Here is a 23,748-nt window from a genome sequence, read left to right as displayed (position 1 = left end):
GAAGGGTCGAAAGGTGGGAGGGGGGATGGGTGGATGGGTGGAAGGGTGGAAGGGTAGAAGTTGTGGATGGTGGAGGGGTGGATGGGTGGATGGGTAGAAGGGGGAAGAGGGGATGAATAGATGGGTGGATGGGTGGAAGGGTGGATGGGTGGAAGGGTAGAAGTTGTGGATGGTGGAAGGGTGGATGTGTGGATGGGTGCATGGGTAGAAGGGGGAAGAGGGGATGAATAGATGGGTGGATGGGTGGAAGGGTGGATGGGTGGAAGGGTGGAAGGGTGGAAGGGTGGATGGGTGGATGGGTAGATGGGTAGAAGGGGGAATAGGGGATGGGAAGTGGGGGATAGGGGAATGGGGGTTGGGTGGATAATGTGGAGGTGGGTGAATGATGTGGAGGTGGGTGAATGATGTGGAGGTGGGTGAATAATGTGGAGGTGGATGGATGACATGGAGGTAGGTACATAGGTGAATACTCCATCAGTTGCTTTTAGAATGTCTTTGAGGCCCTGGCTGGTTGGCTCAGCGGTAGAGCGTTGGCCTGGTGTACGGGAGATCTGGGTTCGATTCCCGGCCAGGGCACATAGGAGAGGCGCCCATTTGCTTCTCCACCCCCCCCCCTCCTTCCTGTCTCTCTCTTCCCCTCCCGCAGCCGAGGCTCCATTGGAGCAAGGATGGCCCAGGCGCTAGGGATGGCTCCTTGGCCTCTGCCCCAGGCGCTAGAGTGGCTCTGGTCACAGGAGAGCGACGCCCCAGAGGGGCAGAGCATTGCCCCCTGGTGGGCAGAGCGTCGCCCCTGGTGGGCGTGCTGGGTGGATCCCGGTCGGGCGCATGCGGGAGTCTGTCTGACTGTCTCTCCCCGTTTCCAGCTTCAGAAAGATACAAAAAAAAGAATGTCTTTGATAGACCCTATGTATAGCTTACAAAGCATAATCGTCTTGTCCTTCATTTCTGAGATAACTCCTTCCAACTGACTTCTGTTTATGATTTGGCTAACACTGACAAACTACATGCTTTCTAGTTCCCATCTGTCCAATTTCTATGTCACAACAGGTATGTAACCATGAAAAACTGTAATGATAAAGATGATATATAATATACAAAAAAGGGGGCTTAAAATATGTCAACTTCTTTCTTTCACTCCCATCTAAGTCAATACAAAGGCCATTTGGGCAGGGATGAGCAAAGTGGGCTCAGCATGAACATGGCAGGCACGTGGCATGGGCTGAGGAAGGGTTCTGTGCTAAGAGAAGGGTGTGATACCCAGCATAGGTGTCACAGCCTGGGCCGGAAGAGGAGTAGCCCTGCACGGAGAAAGGGAAGCAGAGACAAGAGTCTGGTTACATAAGGGGAGTCAGGTTTGTCACTGTCAGAAAAGAGAGTTACAAATAAGAAAAAGGAGAAATCTAGAATGAGCTCTATGGTATTGGGTTGAAATTAGAGGTGCTGGTGTAAATTCCTGGTTGCCAATATACATAGTGAAATGTATTTCAATATACCACTATAAATAGAAATACAGATGTAAATGTTCACACATATACACACACATTTTTTTTTTAACTTTACTGACTGACAGGACCTGGGAGCAAGGACAATTCAGTAGCAATGAGCACACCTAGTGTTCAGGTTTTGGTTTCTAAATCTCATTTTATAATATAAGGAGCCAGGCTCCTTGGAGAATTCACTGATTCCCGTAAAGTACACAATGAGCCCGGGAAGTGATCACAATGGGACAAGCCAAAAGGACAGAGCAACCAGCTTAAAAAGAACTCCCACTGACCAAATCTGGGACAACTTAAGCATAAAAGTAAATAATGATAGAAATACACTAAAACCTACCAAATAAATTAGCAAGTCATGTGACCCTGTTGATTTCAATTAATAAATAAACGGCAAAAAGAGAGAGGTCTTTCTTAAAGTCAAAGGCCAAAGTTTTATAAAAATAGTTTTTAAAAAATTCTTTTAAAATGTTGTTTTACAGTAAAAAGAAAATAAATATAGAAGAAAGGAAATCACCATTCTGCAACCCTCAGAATAAAAATTAAATTAGGCAAAAAATAAAATTAAATTAAAAAATCAAGGATTCTTAAACCAGAGGATGAAAACATGATCAAGAATAGAAAATTTATGATCTCAAAGTACCTTCCCAATATCTTCATTAATAAAAAAAGAGAGATAGGAATAACTTTATGTGTACCATTCTACAATACATCTTCTATATATTGCATTATGTATTTACCATTCAAAGTCAATTTCCTCTCGTCACCATATATTTAACCGCCTTGACCCTTTACTATCTCCCCTCTCCTCCGTCCCTGCTAGCAACCAACAAACTGTTGTCTATGAATTTCGTTTTGTTTATTCATTTGTTGTTTTCAGTTTTATTCAAAAATGCAAGAAAAGAGAGTTCTTCACAATAAAGAAACCTAGCAAGCTCCGCTTTAATCAAATGATTACAGCGAGCATCATTAGTAATGGCAATAAACACCATGTAATGGGACATAAGAATAATACAGCATCATTTCTCTCTGATAGTCCTGTAGAAATGCATGATATTAGTCTAATCACGAGAAAGCATCAGATCAATCCTACATTTATGTGGAGAAACATTCTATAACATATCTGACCTGCAGTTCTCAAAATTTTCAAATACATAAAAGTCAGGGAAAGACAAAGAACTGTTCCAGACCATGAGAGGCTAAAGAGAAACGGCAACCACATGCAGTGAGGGTGCCAAACTAACGCTGGACCCAGAACAGACGCTGCTGGGACCAATGGCAGAGGGGCTGAGAATCAAGCAGTAGGGAGATACCAATGTCAGCATGGATGGTTGTATTACACTTACACAGAAGAATGCCATTGTTAAAACAGTGATGTTCAACCTTTTTATACTGTTTCATAATAATTCTCCATGAAAACAGGAGAATTATTTCAGGGACTGTTAAGGGAGAAATCACCCTGAGCATAAAAGAATTCAACTAAGATCACTGGGTCTATAGTTTTCATGCAACACCAGAGTGGTTAACTCTTAGCGGACTGGCATGACATTTCTGGTGGACGGGTCCATGGACCAGTGGTTGAAAAACACTGGTTTAAGGAAGATACACACTGAAGTACTCAGGGTGGTGGGGCAGCATATTAGCAATTCATTTTCAAATGCTTCTGAAAATTAAAAAGTTTTTTATACTATTCTTGCAAATTTTCTATAATACTTGGAATTATTTCTTTATTTTTTATTTTTATTTTTATTTTTTTCTGAAGCTGGAAACGGGGAGAGACAGACAGACTCCGGCATGCGCCCGACTGGGATCCACCCGGCACGCCCACCAGAGGTAACGCTCTGCCCACCAGGGGGTGATGCTCTGCCCCTCCAGGGCGTCGCTCTGCAGTGACCAGAGCCACTCTAGCGCCTGGGGCAGAGGCCAAGGAGCCATCCCCAGCGCCCGGGCCATCTTTGCTCCAATAGAGCCTTGGCTGCGGGAGGGGAAGAGAGAGACAGAGAGGAAGGAGGGGGGGTGGGGGTGGAGAAGCAAATGGGCGCTTCTCCTATGTGCCCTGGCCGGGAATCGAACCCAGGTCCCCCGCACGCCAGGCCGACGCTCTACCACTGAGCCAACCGGCCAGGGCTACTTGGAATTATTTCAAAAGAAAAATTACATGATACCAGATCCTTTTGTTACAATGATGATATTTCATTTAAAAATATAAATAAGGTAATTACATTATTTTTAAAAGCCATTGTGTTAAGGTTTTGTGTTTGAAGGGTACTTTTTTAACTTAAAAAATCCATTTAAGTCGTATTTCCATTAGAGCAGTGGTCCCCAACCTTTTTTAGGCCACGGATCAGTTTAATGTCAGAAAATATTTTCACGAACTGGCCTTTAGGGTGGGATGGATAAATGTATCACGTGACTGAGACAAGCATCAAGAATGAGTCTTAGATGGATGTAACAGGGAATCTGGTCATTTTTAAAATATAAAACATCGTTCAGACTTGAATATAAATAAAACAGAAATAATGTAAGTTATTTATTCTTTCTCTGCGGACCAGTAACAAATGGCCCATGGACCGGTACCGGTCCACGGCCCAGGGGTTGGGCACCACTGCATTAGAGCAATAATTCTAAGACAATTACATACAAGTTCCTGTTTAACTAAACAAAACAATGTGTGTTATAAAGAAGTCCTTCAGCAGAATGAAAGAGAAAACAGCATAATGGAGCAGATTTCACTTTTTTTATACTCTTATTTTTAGCAAAATAATTCTAAGATGCACATGTTTCCCATTATGGAGCCAACTTGTTTTCTAGCAACAATACATACAAAAAACACTGAAACCCAGAACCGAGGTACCTTGATTGAGGTGTGTGGCCTCCATGATCTGCACACCGTTCACAGAGCACTGAGAGCCACTCAGAGGTATCAGGGTCACGGTGCCCCCGACATTCTCAAACACACAGTGCTCACTCTCCAAGTCGAGGCCATGAAGAACTACGTTGGAAAAACAAAGGAGAGAGTTTTTCTTTGGCATCTAGTGGAGTGAGTCCCAACCTTTATTTATTTTTCCAAATTGGATATGTTTCCTTTTCCATGTAAATATTGTGAAGTGAACCATTGATGTTCAGTGAGGAAACTGAATTTCAGGAGTTCGTGGCATAAACTGATAGAATATCCCTTGAATGTTACCTTAGAGGGTCTGATTAGCACCTGTATAAAGAAATTAGTTCTGGGATGGATGTTAATTTACTTTATCTTTAGGAAGAAAATAATTGAGGAACTTGTCTTCACTCAACACCACTGAACCACTCTGAAGCTGAATAAATTTCCTCCATCGGCCAACCAAAGTTCACAGTAAAATGGAGGGAACAAAAGGGCTTCATGCGTCACAACCTTTTGTGACCTCCACATTTGCAGACCCTATGTTCCAGGAGCAGAAATCAAAGGGGAATTTGGCATGGCACAGATCTTGGGGGGCCCCGGAAGTCTCTAGAACCTGTACCGGGAAGCACACTGCAGCTGCCTGTGCCAGTTCTGAAAGAACATGATGTCCCAGACCTGCTAAGGTTTCCCTAATCACATGTGACCACCCTGAGTTATTCCTGTTTAATGGCTGGCCAGGCAAGGGTGTCAATGCCTGTCTGATGAACCCGCACACTTTAGGCACAGATCTCAGCCAGCTTCTCAGGAGCTCCTACTATTCCCACAGAACCGCAAGGCTGAACGTCTGCTCAGGAAGACATGTGTTCTCAGCACCCACCATCACGGACAGCAACCTCAACGGTTGGACACAAAATTTAACGATTAGAAGATCCTAGTACCTAGTTCTTCTCAAAAACAGTTCAGCCTACGGACTTCCAGGAACTGGTTTTCAGCTCACTCAGTTTTCCAGCAAATAGTAAATACATGTAGGAACATGCTAGAACCAGCCTGATCCACAGCTTACACTGGCGGGAAAGCCAGCTTATTGCCAGCAATTCTAAAAACAGATGTGAAGACAAAATTCTTCCCCTGCAAACCACCACCTTGCCACACACATACACACACGATCACAGCTGCCACCAATTCCTAAGTGATGCTCTCACAGCTTGGCGAGTCCTGGCCCTTCTCGGGCAGAGTAACTGGCTATCTGTGTGCCTTGTGAAGACTTCGCAGAACCCAGGGAGCCGCGCCTCCCTGTGCGGGCGTTCAGCATGTGTGCGGGTTCTGCTTCCCACCCCCTCTGTGCCCGTGAGTATCCATACCCTTCCCGTGTCTGCGGACAGATTTCCATCGATCACTGACCCCTGTGACATGAGCAGAGTGACTTAAATAACTGCACTCTTAAAAGATGTGAGAGAGTACATGTAGGGGGAAGGGGAAGAATTTAGGTTCCATTTTATTCACTAAATTAAATGTATTTTTTTTAAATTTGAGTTTCACAGTACAGAAACACACACGTTGATCAATATTGCATTTGAAAGTTTCCTTTTTTTCATAATTACTGCATGTCCATAACTCAAAAGAAAATTCTTCATTAAATGATTTTTCAAATCACTGTAAAGAGGAAACTGATCAAGATTCTTACCTATATCTTGTTCTGTTGAAGCATCTTCTCTGCCAACATATGTCTGACCTTCCTGGGAAAAAAAGACAAGTAAAATTTATTAGTAAGAACATGAGAAGCAGTCTGTTTCTCTTTTTTCATTTCAACCCAAGCAACTTGATGACCTGATGAGCAATGTCCAGGGAAGGCCATAGTGACACCCGGGGAAGGCCATGGTGATGCCCAGGGAAGGCCACGGCAGCGCCCTGGGGATGGCCACGGGGAAGCCCAGGGGAAGGCCAAGGAGACGGCATGGGGAAGGCCATGGGGAAGCCTGGGGAAGGCCATGGAAATAGCCCAGGAAGGCCATGGGAAAGCCTGAGAAGGCCATGGAGAAAGCCCAGGGAAGTCCACGAGGACACCCCAGGGAAGGCCATGGGGAAGCCTGGGAAAGGCCATGGGGATGCCTTGGGGAAGGCCATGGAAATGGCCCAGGAAGGCCACGGGGAAGCCCCGGGGAAGGCCATGGAAATAGACTGGGAAATCCATAAGGAAGCCCCAGGAAGGCCATGGAAACGGCCCGGGAAATCCATAGGGAAGCCCCGGGAAGGCCATGGAAACGGCCCAGGAAGGCCATGGCAGTGTCCTGGGGAAGGCCATGGAAACGGCCTGGGAAATCCATAGGGAAGCCCCGGGAAGGCCATGGAAACGGCCCAGGAAGGCCATGGCAGTGTCCTGGGGAAGGCCATGGAAACGGCCCAGGAAAGCCACGGGGAAGCCCCAGGGAAGGCCACAGAAATGGCCCAGGAAGGCCATGGTAACACCTGGGGAAGGCCATGGAAATGGCCTGGGGAAGGACACGGCTTCAATTCAATTAGAGTTCACTGAGGCTCTCAGACAACACCTGACGCTGACTGGAAAATGACGGCAGAACTCCCAGGGCTTACTGTCCAACAGTGGGTAGGCTCCGACTTCGGCATGTATCATAACTGTCCACGACAGTCATCTCAGTGACATTCCTGACCCTCGCTGGAGAGCTTCTCCTCCAGTGGAGAGGGTTTCTTTGTGTCTAAAGATGCTGTTTATGGGGCCGGCAAAGCACAGTGCAGTGCGTTTTCACTTTAAGCAGTGGACCAGAGAGAGGATACTCAAGTCAAGGTGACAGAGGCGACCACTGATGCTGACGTAGAAATTCTGCACAGGACCAGGTCCAGGAATACAGGCAGGAGACACAACTTTACAACGCACATGATGGCTCAGGACAGACAGCCAATATCCATTCCAAGTACCTGTGACTTTTCTCCCTTAGTCTGTCTAGCATTTTGTTCCTTACCTTCCTCTGATAAAAATTAGAAGGCAAAGTACATGGATCTTCATTTAGCTTTAGAATGCCATAAAAATAGGAACTTCTGACATCCCAGAACCCCAATGAACTGCTGAAAATCCCCTAAGGAATCAAGGATTTGTTGCATCTTCTTTCATGTAATAGCTGTGTTCAAGGACTCAGAGTATTATAACAAACCTTGCTAGTGTCTGATGGGAAAACTGAAAACAAAATTACAATGTTCCACTTAAGTAGTTTTTACCTTCAAGTGATATAAGATAATTCCAGTACTCAGAAGGTCGTCATCAATGCCAATCAAATGGGGTAGTTCAGAGTCCAAAACAACTCCAATCCCTTCTTTCCTAAGGGCTAGAGTTTGTTCCTGAAATCAGGAGTGAAAGAAAAGGAAAAGGTTACTTTGAGGGAAGAGAACATCTTATTAAGTGTTCTTTCTATTTTTTTTTTTTAGGTGCTCTCTAGAGTGTTAAATTTTTTTTATTTCTCATCAAAAGCACTGTAAGAAAAATGGATCTAGCCTGACCTGTGGTGGCGCAGTGGATAAAGCGTTGACCTGGAAATGCTGAGGTCACCGGTTCGAAACCCTGGGCTTGCCTGGTCAAGGCACATATGGGAGTTGATGCTTCCAGCTCCTCCCCCTTTCTCTCTCTCTCTGTCTCTCCTTTCTCTCTCTCTCTGTCTCTCCCTCTCCTCTCTAAAATGAATAAATAAAAAATAAAATAAAAATATTAAAAAAAAAAAAAAAAAAAAAAAAAAAAAAAAAATGGATCTAAACTTCATGTTGAAATCCTGGCATACAGTAGGCAAAGTAAACTGAAAACATATAAAAGATCAATTAAAATGAATTAAACTTATTGCCTGATTTATATAACCTCTTTGAAACCTTGCCTTCCTTAGGAAAGGTTCTATAGTCGCCTTGACTACAAAGGAATCTTTCTCCCTTTTCAAAACCTTTATTTCACTTAATATCTGGACGTCTCCTGATTTGCTGGCTCTTCTCTCCAGTTAGTATGGGCAAACTGTGAGTGTGCCTAGATGAATCCTTCCCTGTGCTGTAGGTAGCCCTGCACCACAGCCACCTGACCCTCTGCCTCCTGCCTCCCTACGAGCTGTGGGTCATTTGCACCACACACAAGTCTGCTGTGGATCTCCTACAACCGCCACCACTTCCCGTGGCCTGGCATCTCCCTCCAGCTATCACCAATTTCTCTCTGCCCCTTTAAAGAAAATCACCTCCAAAGAGTACCCTACACTTGTTGTTCTCCAATTCTTCCCCTCCTGCTCTCTCTTGACCCAACTCCATGGAATCTTTCATCCTAGGAAAACTAGTATCTACAGTCATTCTTCCTGTCTCCTGACTTTACCTGCAATCTGATGCTGATGACTCTCAAATCTAAATCCCTAGGCAGACCACACACACCTGTCTGCCTCAATATATCTGTGAGAATGCCAAACAGGCATTTTCAAACTAAATCCATTGATAAACGAACCCTCGCACCCTCCTGCCTCCCAAACCTGCACATTATCCCTCCTCAGTGAATGCCAACCTTCCTTACAGTTACTTGAACCTAAAACCATGACTCTACCTTGTTCCTTTCTTTCTCTAACCCTACATATTTAGTGTTGATTATACCGTCGAAACATGACCCCAATCAGGCAGCATCAAACCACCTGCACCACACTCCTTCCTGGCCTCAATCATTAGCTCCTTTTACCTGGATCACTGCAATGATGAAGGACACTACCACTCCAGCCTCAACTGTGTTTCCTACTCGACCCTACAGCCAGAGGGAATTTACGGCAGGTCACTGCTCGGCTCAGAGCCCTCATGGGGCCTCCCATTTCACTGAGATAGCAGCCACAGTCTCTGTAACATTCTACAAAGCACCATGTGATCATGTGCCTTGCTCGCCTCCTGCTATGGTTGCCTGCCACTCTCCCCCTTTCTCATGTCTCTCTAGGAATCCAAAGCTCCTCACTGTCCTCAAGTTTGCCAGCCTGCTCCCACCTCCGGGCTTTAGTCATTGGTTTTCCTTTTTCCTTCTGCTTGTGTGGTTGCTGTGTCTTCTGGTATCGTCTGCTCCTTTACGTCGGAACCACTGGCATTCTGGACCAGATGCCTCTTCATTATGGCAAGATATTTTGTGTACTATGGGATGTTTAGCAGCATCCGTAGCCACTACCCACTAGATACTGGTAACACACTCCCTCTCCCCTGAGGCTGTGAAAACCAAAAATATCTTCAGACACTAGCAAATGTTTTCGGAAAAAACAAAACAGTCCCAGGAGAGAATTCTCTATGTACATATATAACGTGGCTCTCACTTCCTCAGGTCTCTGCTCCAAAGCCAGCTCCTCCGTCACTCTGTTAGAGTCGGTTACTAATGAGACATGATCCAGGAGAGGGTATAGAGAGGGAAAGGAAATATCAACCTCAATCACAACCACCAGGTGATAATGAGACGGTTGACCATGGTTTTCAAGCTCCTGATTCAGCCCAGGGCAGTTACACACCCATGGAGAGCATACCCAAAGGGACAGACAAGGCAATGACCTTTACATGACCTTCCACTGGGGATGCTAGATATGGAAGGGCAAGATGACAGAAATGCGCATGAGCCTCAAAACACAAAGAACACAGGCACAGGACTGCCCACTACTGGCAGAGATGTGCACATGCAATGGGCAAGAACAAACCAGCCAGGGAGGAGGAGCCAGGAGGCAGGGAGGGAACCCAGGGAGGCATAAAAATCTGACTATGTAACCAAGTGGGGCACTCAGATGGGTCTAAATCCCTAGGAAGACCGCACACACACCGGATGGGTCTGAGTGCGCCACTTGAGCATCTTCCAAGCGCACTTTCCCTTTACAGATAAACTGCTGCCCACTCTGTTATTTTGTGTCCCTTGCAATGGTGGGATTCAGCCAGTTTGCACCAGTTCAGCAGAACTAATACCAAATGTTTTGTTGAGTTTGGCAAACCTATTGTTAAAATGGCACCTGTAATTAGGGTTCTCTCTAAGGTGGGCACCTGGGCAGCTGCCCAATGTGGAAATCACAAATTCACATTCCTTACTCTTTTTTAACCTTCATCTGCACCACAGCGTATTCTAAGCAACCACAGTAATGTTCATTCTGTCCACAGGTGAAAAAAATTGCAAGTGAGGATGCCAATCAAGAAGCAATATGGAAATATCTTAAATAACAGTTTTATTGTTCTTTGTATGGTATTATTTAATATTATTTCATTAATATTTTAAAACTCTTCCTTGTAACATAAGCTAGTTTTGTGTACCTCTTTTATTGTTTAAGTATTAAATGCATGAAATAATAACTACCTTTTGGTATATTGTTTTTTTTATATTTAAATGGTTATTAGGACAGAGAACCAGTTAAATTATTTGAATCCCAACATTGGTCTCTTGTCTAAAATCTTTTTCTCGAGAAAGCAAGAGCCAAGCGCCCCATGGCGATACTGCCAAACCAGTGCCAACCCCATACAAGATGGAATCACCAGTCTCTTTTATCCTGATTTCTCTTCTTAGCAACTATCATCACATGACATGTTGTTTTATAAGTACTACAAACCAGTGCCTAATTTCATGTCTGGCACAGAGTAGCTCCTCAATTAATATTAGTTAAATGAATTTGTACTTAAACTCTAACAGATCCCACTCAAACTAGAGAAATGCAGGATGGAGGGTCCATGGCAAGGAAGAGACTCGCAGGTCTGTCTAAGTACCAGGCCCATCTGACCCAGGACACAAAACAGAAAACCTCTAAAATCAGGCTTCTGGTAAGGCTAAGAGAAAGCAATTAGAGAAGACTGAAGGTGAAAATCCAGATTTGAGGTTGGGTTGTGCCAAGTTCACGCTGGGTCACACCCAAGAGCATGACACTGCGCTGGGATCACAGGCACACTGGGAGCAACTGGGAAACAAGTTCCAAGCCACTGGCTGGGGGTTCTGGTCAGAGACACGCCTAGTGCATCTCCTCCCTACCCCCACCACAACAACAAGACAGCAGTGACCAAGGCACAGTCTGGAACTCAACGCCCAGCAATGCCTAAAACATAATGGGTACTCCCTACATTCCTGGAATGGATAAAGGTATTTTTTTTTTTTTTGTATTTTTCCAAAGCTGGAAACTGGGAGAGACAATCAGACTCCCGCATGCGCCCAACCGGGATCCACCCGGCATGCTCACCAGGGGGCGACGCTCTGCCGCGACCAGAGCCACTCCAGCGCCTGGGGCAGAGGCCAAGGAGCCATCCCCAGCGCCCGGGCCATCTTTGCTCCAATGGAGCCTTGGCTGTGGGAGGGGAAGAGAGAGACAGAGAGGAAGGAGGGGGGGGTGGAGAAGCAGATGGGCACTTCTCCTGTGTGCCCTGGCCGGGAAACGAACCCAGGACTTCCGCACGCCAGGCCGACACTCTACCGCTGAGCCAACCGGCCAGGGCCTGGATAAAGGTATTTTATGTCTCTTAAGTATCAAAACAATGACTGAAATCTGCCATTCTCTAGGTGAAGAATCCAGAACTTCACAACGTTGCAGACAGGGCTGCTCCTAAGAGGTTCCAGGGAGGGGCGTTGGAAGCCCAGGTCCCGCAGGTCTTCCCGTTTGCAGGCATTTGAGTCTCAAAGGTGCACACGCAGAGCTGGAGTCATGCAAGAGAGCAATACAATGAAGCGCAAAAACAGATGGCTAAAAAACCCATGAAACTACCACTTGTAAGGAAGTAATTTAACAACCATTAAATAGATGTAGAAGAAATGACCAATGTAGAACTTAGGTTCAAGGAAAGGAAGTGCAACTTGTCATGGTTGTTCAGTTACTCGTTTCAGGCAAGTCCACATCCCAGGGCTCAAACCTCAGGCCTGGAGGGGGATCTGCAGTCGTCTCGATGCTGCACCAAGGCCCCTGCACATCTCAGCAGAAACGATCACTCATAAACCAACCCCTGCTCCTACCCCTGCGACATCGGTGGAATTCATGCTTTTCCTTCTGCTCATGGAATTCAAGTAGAAGTGAAAAGCATAGGAATTTTTTTAAAAATGTATATATTACAATGAATAATTTAATCATATAGCTACATTTCCGGAAACAAGGTCCTCCCTGGAAGGTCTGGTAGCAGGATGGTGAGAGTACTACTGCACACGGGGGAGGCAGCCTCCTGACAATGCCTCTCCCAGGCCTCTAGGGCCACGAGGAATCCAGTGACTACTCTCACAAGTCCAGAGACATGATTATACTTTCTGCATAAAAGAGGACAACAATTCCCCCCCCCCCCACACACACACACAAAAGGCAGTATTTTAAACTCTAATAACTCCCACTCACACTAGAGACATTGCTTTGGACCACATCCAGTTTAGTTTAAGTCATTTTTTTTTTTTGGTATTTTTCTTAAGTTGGAAATGGGGAGGCAGTCAGACAGACTCCTGCATGCGCCCGACCGGGATCCACCGGGCATGCCCACCAGGGGGGAATGCTCTGCCCATCTGGGGCGTTGCTCTGTTGCAACTAGTGTCATTCTAGCACCTGAGGCAGAGGCCATAGAGCCATCCTCAGCACCCAGGCCAACCTTGCTCCAATGGAGCCTTGGCTGCGGGAGGGGAAGAGAGAGACAGAGAGGAAGGAGAGGGGGAGGGGTGGAGAAGCAGATGGGCGCTTCTCCTGTGTGCCCTGGCCGGGAAACGAACCCAGGACTCCTGCACACCAGGTCGACACTCTACCGCTGAGCCAACCAGCCAGAGCTTAAGTCATTTTTTTTAAACCACTGAGAAGCACTCTTTTCCCTCTTCCTTCTAGTAAGTCTCAGAGACTTTGGAACTCATTTGAAATTCTTAAGTTCGGAGCCATTAGGTCAAAAGCATTGGTTGTCCCCACCAATTTCCAACACACTCACACACAGAGTAGCGTCCACTCACACACGCTTCCATCAAAGAATGGGTAACACCTGAACTAAGAGCAAGTTTCCCAGGACTGGGAAGGGGCAGATGAATTCATGACGATTGCTGCCCTAAAGCTCTATGACATTCAAACTGCACTCACTACCTGATATTATAAAAGTCTCACCTCATAAAACTAAAAATGTGGGTCTAAATCATTGCTCAAGTGAAAAAGTGATTTCAGACAAAAATATCTATCACATATAAAATATTTATTGAGTGGTATCTACTGTTATACATAATTTATGAAACACCTCTTTGATAAGATGGAATATTTAAACAGCCGCGCTGCGATCCCTCCCATCTCCAGGCTCTCTGGGTCCCGAATAATGAAAGTGATAAAATATGTATAGCTGCTCATATTTTGTATTGAAACAAATCTTTTGGCAACCAATATTTGCATTAAAAGGAAACTATGGCCTGACTAAAAGTGTCAAAACATAAAATCAGCTTATTTTAAACACTGGGTTCATTACATTTGCAAATAATATGTTCGATATGTTTTCCTCCAACTACTGAATTTAAAACATGTGTCCAATTTTGGAACAATGGCAGCACCCCTTCTGGCGGATTCCAGCGGTGCAGGGGGGTTGCAGGCAGGGCTGCCCAGGTGGGAGGGGAGGGGAGAAGCCTGGCCACCCGGCCACCCATGGGCTGGGCTCACTGGGAGCGCCCCATGTCACCACTGAGCTCACTTACAACATCCAACACCCTTCACAACTAGCACTGTGCCTGACAAGACTCAACAGCTTTCCTGAAAATAAATAAGTGAAAACCAATACAAAAACTTAACAGCAAAATACTATTTTTCCCCCTGGAGACATTTCCCTGAGCCAGACCTTGCTTGGGAAATACTGGAAAAATTCTGGTGACGTGTCTGTGCCACCTGAAGTGAGAGCCATAGAAACTGTGTTTCCTCACACTCTGTTAGGTGAATACAGCTGCACCAGGTATACAGTAGTCACTCAATAAGTGCTGATTAGTTGGAGTAAATGAGGTTTGTTTGTTTTTTTTGTATTTTTCTGAAGATAGAGCAGGAAGGCAGTCAGACTCCTGCATGTGCCCGACTGGGATCCAACCAGCATGCCCACCAGGGGGCGATGCTCTGCCCATCTGGGGTGTTGCTCCGTTGTGGCCAGAGCCACTCTAATGCCTGAGGCAGAGGCCATGGAGCCATCCTCAGCGCCTGGGGCCAACTTTGCTCCAATGGAGCCTAGGCTGTGGGAGGGGATGAGAGAGAGAGAGGAAGGGTGGAGAAGCAAATGGGCACTTCTCCTGTGTGCCCTAACTAGGAACCAAACCTGGGACTTACACCAGACTGATGCTCTACCGCTGAGCCAACCAGCCAGGGTTGAGAGTAAGTGATTTTTAAGTGGATTTATTTTTTTGTGGGGAGGGGTGAGGTGGAACAGCCAAGAATTATATCAGAATATTTCTGTGGAGTAGTCTATGGAGAATTACAGTTTCACTAACCAGTAGACCTTTGTGGAAATGCCTCACAGTACAAAGTGCACGGAATTTCTGCAAACTTGACATAACACATGGCAGCACAGGAGAAAGAAAGCCATGTTCTGAGCTGGGAGCACATACCCAGTGTGGGTGTGACAAGGGAGGGAGAGAGGGAGGTAGGCAGCTGAGAAGACTTTAGGAAAAATAAAATTATCCTCTAGCAAAGCTGCTCTTTAATATATATATATATATATATATATATATATATATATATATATATATATATATATATTTAATGCATGTGATTTTATCTGAATTTGTCATTAGGATAAGTATTTGTGGAATTTCAACCATATGTTTCTTTGCTACAGGAGATATTTCCTAAAATATTCTTCTAAGTTAAGACATTATGAAACATAATTAGCAGTTGACAACATTGCATATATATTTTTCGTACATGTTTTGGTCTTAAGCACCATTACTTGAGTTTGCAGGTGTTGGGGAATACCTGCCCCCGGCCCTTACATATGAAAGACATCAGAGCTGCATCAACTGGGCCACACTTGGGGTCACACCCCTTCCCTGGGAACTGTGGAGATGGCTCCGCGGTCTTCAGAAATTAAACGCTACTCTAGGGAAAGATGAAGTTAGTCTGACTTTTAGACCATGGCAGATAATTTGGTTTTCTGCCCAGACCCTTTGAAAAAAACTTTTTATACTTGAAATTCAATAGTTTAGGATAGATCTCAGTATTAAACATTCTGTACTCTAAATTTTCCTGGAACACAATACATTCTTCTGATTTGCAGACTCAGTTATTTTGTTTATTGTTAACTTCATGAAAATTATCTTGTTTTTATATTTCATTTTCCATTTCATTTGTTGACTATCTGCTTTGGGGACGCCCCCCCAATTAGTCATACATACTTTGTCTTCTTCAACATTTACTGATTGTTTTAATACCTTGATCATTTCATTTGTGTGCCGTGAGATTATCAAGGCTTTAACTTTTAGTAACTTGATTTCAATGACATCTATTGTTTTCCTTGGTAGTCTTAATTTTATTTATTAGTCTGCCCATGGATGTTGTTTTAAACCTTGAAGTCTACCTTTAGGTCTGTACTCTCTCTTTTTTCATCTCACTCTGGTTTTTATTATCATCTTCCTTCATTTATTGAATCCCTGTTTCTCATTAACTCATCCCACAGAATGAAGCAATTGTAAGAAATTCCCTTTTATGCCCTGGGGTATATTTTCATCAGATCTGGATCTTTTGCCTTTTGCACACTTTACTTCTTTTCTTGCATTCTGTCTGCCTATCTATGTATTTACCCATCCATCCACCACTAGGCTATGTTTATAATTGCCCTACTCTTTTTACTCTTCTGTAAGCTTAGGTGTGTCTGTCCAGAAATTCTGTATGCTCTAACAAAGGTGGGGGGAGCAAGCCCCTGACTCCTGTCCTGCCATATCTAACATCTTTCTAGTTCAAAGACAGTAGTCTACACTCTATCCACTTCTCTAGCTAGATGGATGGACAGAGGGCCAGGTGATCTCAGCTCACGCACTATAGAGATGCTGAGTCCCTAGGCTCTTCCCTCGCTTAACAAAGGTGGTTCAATATCCTCTGCTGGGCTCCTCCCTTCCCAGTCTAAGGGAAGGCTAGTCTCAGGTGTCCCACTGCTTCACCAGTCTTCACTTACGGAGACACACCCTGCTTTCACATCACCCCAGTTGCTACCATCAGCCATTTCTGTGACTCCTCAGTAAGAGCAGGAAGATCAAGCTGTCCCTCCCTGACCCGAGGGTACCAAAGAGGACTTTCAGAATCCTCACTCATTCAGCTTCTAAGGCACAAGCCTCGGTCAACCCCCTATGATCCTCCCTCTTCCTCAGCAGCCAGCTCACGACTCTTCGTCTGCTTCCCATGTGTGATTTAATGGTGGTGTTTCTGCAGGATGGGATGTTTGTTTTGCTTTTCAGTTGCATTGAATTTCTTTGAAATCTGTGATGGCATCTCCAACTGCCTCTTTAACAGCAAAGTCAGGAATAGGATTTCAGCAAGCTACAAAAGGGAAGGAAGAAACAAGATTTGGGGAATTTCTGGAATAAAGATGTGGTGGAAACCATGGGTATACTATACAGAAGAAATGGCTAGGCAGCCAGTTTAACTGATAAACCTGGGGAAATGGTCTGAAAAACCAGGCAGATGGGTCATTATTTGATTCAGAAACCAGGAAGCCATTGAGAATTCTGAAAACAGGAAATGGTTGGTACTTCAGAAGATGATTCTGGCAGTATGAACAGAAACAGGAAAAAGAGAGGTTGGATTAGAACGGAAGGGAGAGTGTGACAGACACTGCAGAGGGACATGGACTCCAGGTGACAACTCGTTTAGACTGGTTCACCTTAAGTAGAGGCTATTTTTTTCAACCATTTTATATCCTCTTCTCAATAAGAAATAAGAAAACAGGAGAGTTTGCAAGAGTTGTAAAAATCTGATAAATAGCCAAAAGATTTTTATTGCTAGAAAAAAAATCTTGACTTTTTTAGTTATAATTTGTAGACAGCTCAGCAAGTAGGTATTGTTGACTTATTACTCAAAAGCTGACTAGCAAGTGTTGCCTAGTAATTTACATGTTTCTTATATAATATACAAAACAATAGTCATTTTCAACACAAACCAATTGGCTCTGAAATCCTGAAATATATCACAAGCTGGCATCCACCCAGAAGTGAAGCACTGTTTCTTGTACATTCTTCTGCACATAGAAAGAATCCCGCCCATCAGACAGAGACAGGAACTGATTGCCAAGATTACCAGGAAGTCAATGCGGGTGCACGGGTGCACTGCCTCAACCACCACGCCATCTTCCTGCACCCTCTGTCCACGCAGCCTGAGCAAGCTCTGATGAAAAGGGATGAAAATGTCCTCCACATTTCTCCAGGAAATAACTATTTTTGCTCTGTTCTCAGAGAGAATTATGAAGTAAAGAAAAAAAAATATTTTTTTTTTGGCTAGGAGCATGTTCTATGTCCCTGCAGAGCTGATTGATAACATGTAATCCTGCATATGAGAACTGTTAATTACGCTCTTTGAATCATAATCAGATTAAAAACACACATAGATAAGGGAAAGGTTAGTCTGTGGAAAGCAAAGACTGGAAATCTACCTTAACTGAAAACGTCTGGCAGACACCACATACCTAGAGAGTCAAGGGAGGGTCAGGCCTCAGACATCAGAATGAAGCCCCAGGAAGGAGGAGGATCAGGTGGGAACACAGAATTAGCAAGCCACACGTTGAGAAAAAAGAGGAATCCAGTGGGTGAACCCAGAAGCCTACACTGACCCCTCTCTCTGCCTCACAGCCCATAGCGACACCACAGTGGATCCATCAGCTCCACCTGCAGGACAGTCTGAATCATCCCCAGCTTTCCACCTCCACCTAAACCTGGTCTGCCTACCAGCATCTGCCTGGAGTCTTCGTCATGTCCCACCTAGACTTTCTGCCTCCTCTCTTATCACCCTACAGCCTATTCTCCACATGACAGCCAGAGTCATCTTTTCAAAATGGAAGGAAGCCATGCATAAAATCCTATAACGCTTTCCCATGTATTTAGATTGAAATGGCCCTACATCTCACTTCATCCGCCCCCATCTGCCTCGCCAACCGGATCCCCCTCCACTCTTCACTTGATGCACAATACTCTAGGGCTTTTAGCCACCATGGGGCTTTTGCACACGCTACTCTTCCTGCCTGAGAAATTCTCCCCTTAAATCTTTGTGACTTGCCTCTTCTGGTCAGCCAGCTCTGACCATACATACATGCTTCCTGCTCTCTAGAGACCAAGGACATCAGTAAGATGGACAAGGTCCTTGCTCAGATAAAGCTTACAACCTCCCCACCTTTTTTCCCCTACTCCCAGGCACGTTAGCATTCCACCTGGCTGACTGTTTTCAGAGCACAAGAGGCTATCAGAATTATACATCAGTTTATTGTCTGTCTTCTTCAGAAAGAAAATAGTGTTCAGGACAAGTCAAGACCAGGGAAAGAGAGATCAGGATGGAGTCATCGAGAACCAAACTAATGAACAGCATCATGACCTCTGACCCCAGGCCTGAGACTGCCTCTCGTCAGTCCTGCTTTTACTCTCCTTGCTGGGCAGAAACAGCTCTGAAACCTCAAATGAATACTTAAAATGACCAGAATAAGCCAAGCTACAAGGGAATCTTCTTTAAATGTGAAGGCTGGATTCTAAACGACTATCACCATAAATAATTTAAGTATCCTAAATGTCCGTACCAGCATCATAAAGTTGATATGCAACAGACTGGAACTTATTACATGACAAAAACTGAAGCAGGGCTGCAGAAATCTTTGCATCTTTCCATGACTCTGAAGCAATCCCCATTTCAGTAGCTGTGGTCGAAAGAAACACGTTTAGAACAGATGGTGACCAGGCCCAGGCTCACCCGGGCGGAAACAGGAAGTACCTGGCAGCACCCATGCCACAGCACTAAGAAACCTAAATTCCCTGGCATACTGTCAGTGGGCTCCTAAACAGTAAATAGAATTAATATTGTCCTTTTAATGAACAGAAACTGGTGGGGCAGTTCATTTTCCACTACATCTTCCACTGCAGAAACATCCTGTATTGAAATGCCACCCAGCTGACTGCTGGCAGGCAAGGCAGAGAAAGCGCTGTGTGGATCTCTCTGATGAAGCAGTCTTCTCCGCCTGGTAAGCAAATCACCCTGATGTCTGTATTTAAATTATGCAAAATGCATAATACCCATTAAAAAAATTATGTGTGAAAATATGCAAGAGCAAATATCCTCACATAAATATTTAACTAGACTTTTTAAGGAGAACAGGATCTTGTGATCACAAGTACTTTAGTATATTTGACCTAAATGAAAACCCAAAATACTCAAGAGTCCATCAGAAGGTTCTGCAAGGGCATTTCTATACACTACACACTTACAAGGTAAGACAGCTAAATGCAAGGATTACTTTTAGTGGCATTTTGTAATCCAGAAATTTTCAGTCTGACATTGGCCTTGGACTTTGGTCTGTGACTCTGACCCACTCTTGTTTCTTACCCACATAAATGTCACGCTTATGTCCACCTCCCAGGCTTTGCTCAAGTGATTGTGTGCACTTGGGGCAGCCCTCCAGTTCCTTCCTCTACCTGAATCTTACCCACAAGGATCCTCCCCCTGGGAAATGCTTAGAGCAGCGGTTCTCAACCTGTGGGTCGTGACCCCGGCAGGGTCGCCTAAAGCCATAGGAAAATACATAATGCACATCAGGTATTTACATTCTGAATCATAACTGTAGCAAAATTACAGTTATGAAGTAGCCACCAAAATTATTTTTTGGTTTGGGGTCACCGCAACATGAGGAACTGTATTGCGGGGTCACGGCATTAGAAAGGTTGAGAACCACTGGCTTAGAGCCTACGTGGGTCCACAATGGACCCTCCTTCTGCACCAACCACAGTAATCCAGCTTAATCATACGTCTCAGTCAGAAATGGACTAGTATCATTACATTCATACATTGCTTCTTCTCCTGCTAGACTAGTGGATCACCCATGGTTTAAAACACCATGTCTGAACCCCACACCAGCCCTTTAAATGAGCTACTCAGGGGCAGACCCAGGCATTGGTAAGTTTTTAAGCTCCCAGGTTTTTCACATTCAGGATTGTGCCATAATTTTCTGTATCCTCCAAAGGACCAACAGCTATGTCCTACTGGGTACATTTTGAGCATATTCAGAGGAGTAAGTGCTGCAGTTTATCAAACTGACCTCATCCTCCACTCAGCTTCTTTTGCTATTCATTAACTAAAACCTCAAGAGCATTTGTTTTCTGACCAAGGGGTGGTGCAATGGATAGAGTGTCGGACTAAGATGCAGAGGACCCAGGTTTGAAACAGCGAGGTTGCTGGCTTGAACACAAGCTCATCTGGTTTGAGCAAAGCTCACCAGCTTGAGCCCAATGTTGCTGCCTTGAGCAAGGGGTCACTTATTCTGCTGTAGCCCCCCAGTCAATGCACATATGAGAAAGCAACTGATGAACAACTAAGATGTCACAACGAAGAATTGATATTTCTCATCTCTCTCCCTTCCTGTCTATCCCTATCTATCCCTCTCTCTGACTCTCTGTCTCTGTCACAAAAAATAAATTAAATAAAAAAAATAAAAAAAGAGTATTTGCTACTTGCCAGGTACTAGCTAGTCTATGCTGGGGATGTATCAGAGAATAAAATAGACACTCCCTTATATATTATCTCTACCTGTCTTTACATTGTTATCTCTAGATCTGGATGTATATCTGTGTTACATGTAAAGATATATCTATATTAAATAAGCATAATGATAGAGAAATCTATGTATTGGTCTGTTACTCTTTAGATCGATTTACCTAAATCTATTTATCAATATTATAGATAGTTGCTATTATCACTAAGATCCATATCTTGCTTCCCTTCATTAGCATAATTAGAATTACAAAAAAATCAAACAAAAAACTTTTAATTCAAAACCAGCATTTCTGGCCCTGGCCGGTTGGCTCAGCGGTAGAGCATCGGCCTGGCGTGCGGGGGACCCGGGTTTGATTCCCGGCCAGGGCACATAGGAGAAGCGCCCATTTGCTTCTCCACCCCCTCCTTCCTCTCTGTCTCTCTCTTCCCCTCCCGCAGCCAAGGCTCCATTGGAGCAAAGATGGCCCAGGCACTGGGGATGGCTCCTTGGCCTCTGCCCCAGGTGCTAGAGTGGCTCTGGTCAAAGCAAAGCAACGCCCCGGAGGGGCAGAGCATCGCCCCTGGTGGGCGTGCCGGGTAGATCCCGGTCGGGCGCATGCGAGAGTCTGTCTGACTGTCTCTCCCCGTTTCCAGCTTCAGAAAAATACAAAAAAAAACAACAACAAAAAAAAACACCCAGCATTTCTGTTTAACCAAAAAGTTTTAAGGTTCTCGTATATGAGAGTTATCCAAAAGAATACAGAGTTAGGCAAAACTAGGTTTACAGTTATAATACAGGAAAATACACAAAATTAATAAATAATACAAGAATAGACTGTATTTTATATACTCAGAACTGTAAACCTATTTTTGTCCACCCCTGTATTCAATCCAACAAAATTCCTGTCAGTTGACACTCAGAGTTGTAGCAAAATTACACCCCACCACGCCAAGCTGGGCACCATTAAGCTACCAATATCTAGTCACAGATTGCATGTCCTTTCTCTTGGGTTCCATTTAATCATTCAGCATCATAGCATGCCACATAATAACAGGCAGTGCCACAGACATAAGTGACATGGCTCTGTCAATGCCCTGAGTAAGAAAGGCTATCTTCTTCCTTTGGGCAACATAATGAAGTAGCTTGACAATTCTTCAAGAAAGCCCGTATCATCAGATCCACTTTACAAAGGCAGCAGCCTGAGTCAGAGGCGGACTCCTCCCGGACCAGCACAGTCTTCCCACAGACTCAGCCATCCGGAACAGCCCAGAAGCAAGAAGGGGAAGGGTGCTCCGTGCAGCATGTTAGCTCAGGCCGCCATAACAACATAGGGCACTGGCTGGGATTCTGCATAGTTCCAGAGGTTGGGAAGATCCAGATCAAGGTGACTACAAGGTCGATTTCATTCTGAGGCCTCTTCTCTTGCCTTGGAGAAGGCCACAACCTTCCTGTGTACTCACATGGCCTTTCTTCAGTGCATATACTCAACGGCAAAAAGAAGGATTTCACTTTCTTCCACTTATAAGAAAACATGAGTTCTACTGGATTAGGGCCTTGACCCTTATGACTTCACTTAGCCTTAATTACCTCCTAAAGGCCCTAACTTCAAATATAGTCACATTGGAGGTTATAGCTGCAACATGAATTTAGGAGACAAACAATTCAGTCCAGAATGTATATGTGTGTGCATGTGTGTGTGATATAAACATCATGTACTGATGAATACAGAATATATTATAAATGCCATAAATAACGATAAGAAAGGGAGAAAGGCAAGAAGAAAGAGACAGAGGCTGACAGAGATATCTCGTTCAATATTGCAAAATAAGAAAAGGGATTTTCTCTGGGTAATATTTTTTCATATGCTTTCTCACTTTCCAAATTTTCTATACCACACTCATAATCAAAATAATATAATGAATAATAAAAATATTTATTTTTACATATTTTTAATCTTTTTATTGATTGATTTGAGAGACAGAGAGGAAAGGAGAGAGAGAGACATCGATCTGTTGCTCCATTCATCCGTGCATTCACTGGTTGACTCCAGCATGTGCACCAACCAGGGATCGAACTCGCAACCCTGCCACATGGGGACTACGTTTCACCCAAATGAGCTACTAAACCCAAATAAAGGAATACAGGCATCCCTCGCCATATCCAGGTTCACTTTTCATGGTCTCAGTATATCACAGATTTTTAAATTGTATATATCTAATTTTGTATCACAGATTTTTTTGCTATCACGAGATTTTGCAGTACATAGGTATTTTTATATACTTATTGTTTAAATTATTTTTGCAGTAAAATAAGCATTTTCTAGCCTGAAAATGGAAAACAATATAAAAAATATTAATTAAAACATATTAGTATTCACTGGTGAGCACCCATATAGAGTTATATACATTGTTAAAATTACGTAGGTTTAAGAGTGTAGAAAGTGTTTAAGAGCATAGGAAGTGTTTATAAGAGTGTGGGAAAGGTTAATAACAGTGTGGGAAAGGTTTATAAGAGTGTGGGGAGGGTTTATAAAGCCTTAAAATATATATAAGTAACAAAATAAATATAAGGGCACTACTTCGCTGATTTTCACCTATCACAGGGGGTTCTGGAACCTAACATCTGCAATAGACGAGGGACCACTTATCCCTCCATACAAAAATTTTAAACTCATTTTAAATTAATATATTTCAATTTCTTTTATTTAAAATATATTTTACTTAATCTTAAGTATCTCTCCAA

At 44.1% G+C, this 23,748-nt stretch overlaps 1 protein-coding gene across 4 annotated transcripts in view; it reads right to left on the bottom strand.

Moving 5' to 3' along the window:
- KIF16B (kinesin family member 16B) overlaps window positions 1-23,748 on the bottom strand; it is a 366,353-nt gene that overhangs the window by 179,826 nt on the left and 162,779 nt on the right. For all 4 annotated transcript variants that reach the window (XM_066234513.1, XM_066234514.1, XM_066234515.1 and 1 more), the window contains exons 14-16: window positions 7,603-7,722; window positions 6,059-6,110; window positions 4,348-4,485 (exon numbers count right to left, since the gene is read on the bottom strand). In XM_066234513.1, the coding sequence (XP_066090610.1) occupies window positions 4,348-4,485; window positions 6,059-6,110; window positions 7,603-7,722 (310 nt within the window). The remainder of the gene's footprint in view (window positions 1-4,347; window positions 4,486-6,058; window positions 6,111-7,602; window positions 7,723-23,748) is intronic.

Source organism: Saccopteryx bilineata, chromosome 6, assembly GCF_036850765.1.
Source record: "Saccopteryx bilineata isolate mSacBil1 chromosome 6, mSacBil1_pri_phased_curated, whole genome shotgun sequence".
NCBI lineage: Eukaryota > Metazoa > Chordata > Mammalia > Chiroptera > Emballonuridae > Saccopteryx > Saccopteryx bilineata.
The sequence above is the reverse complement of the archived record's forward strand: the minus strand, read 5'-3'. Positions and strand labels throughout refer to the sequence as shown.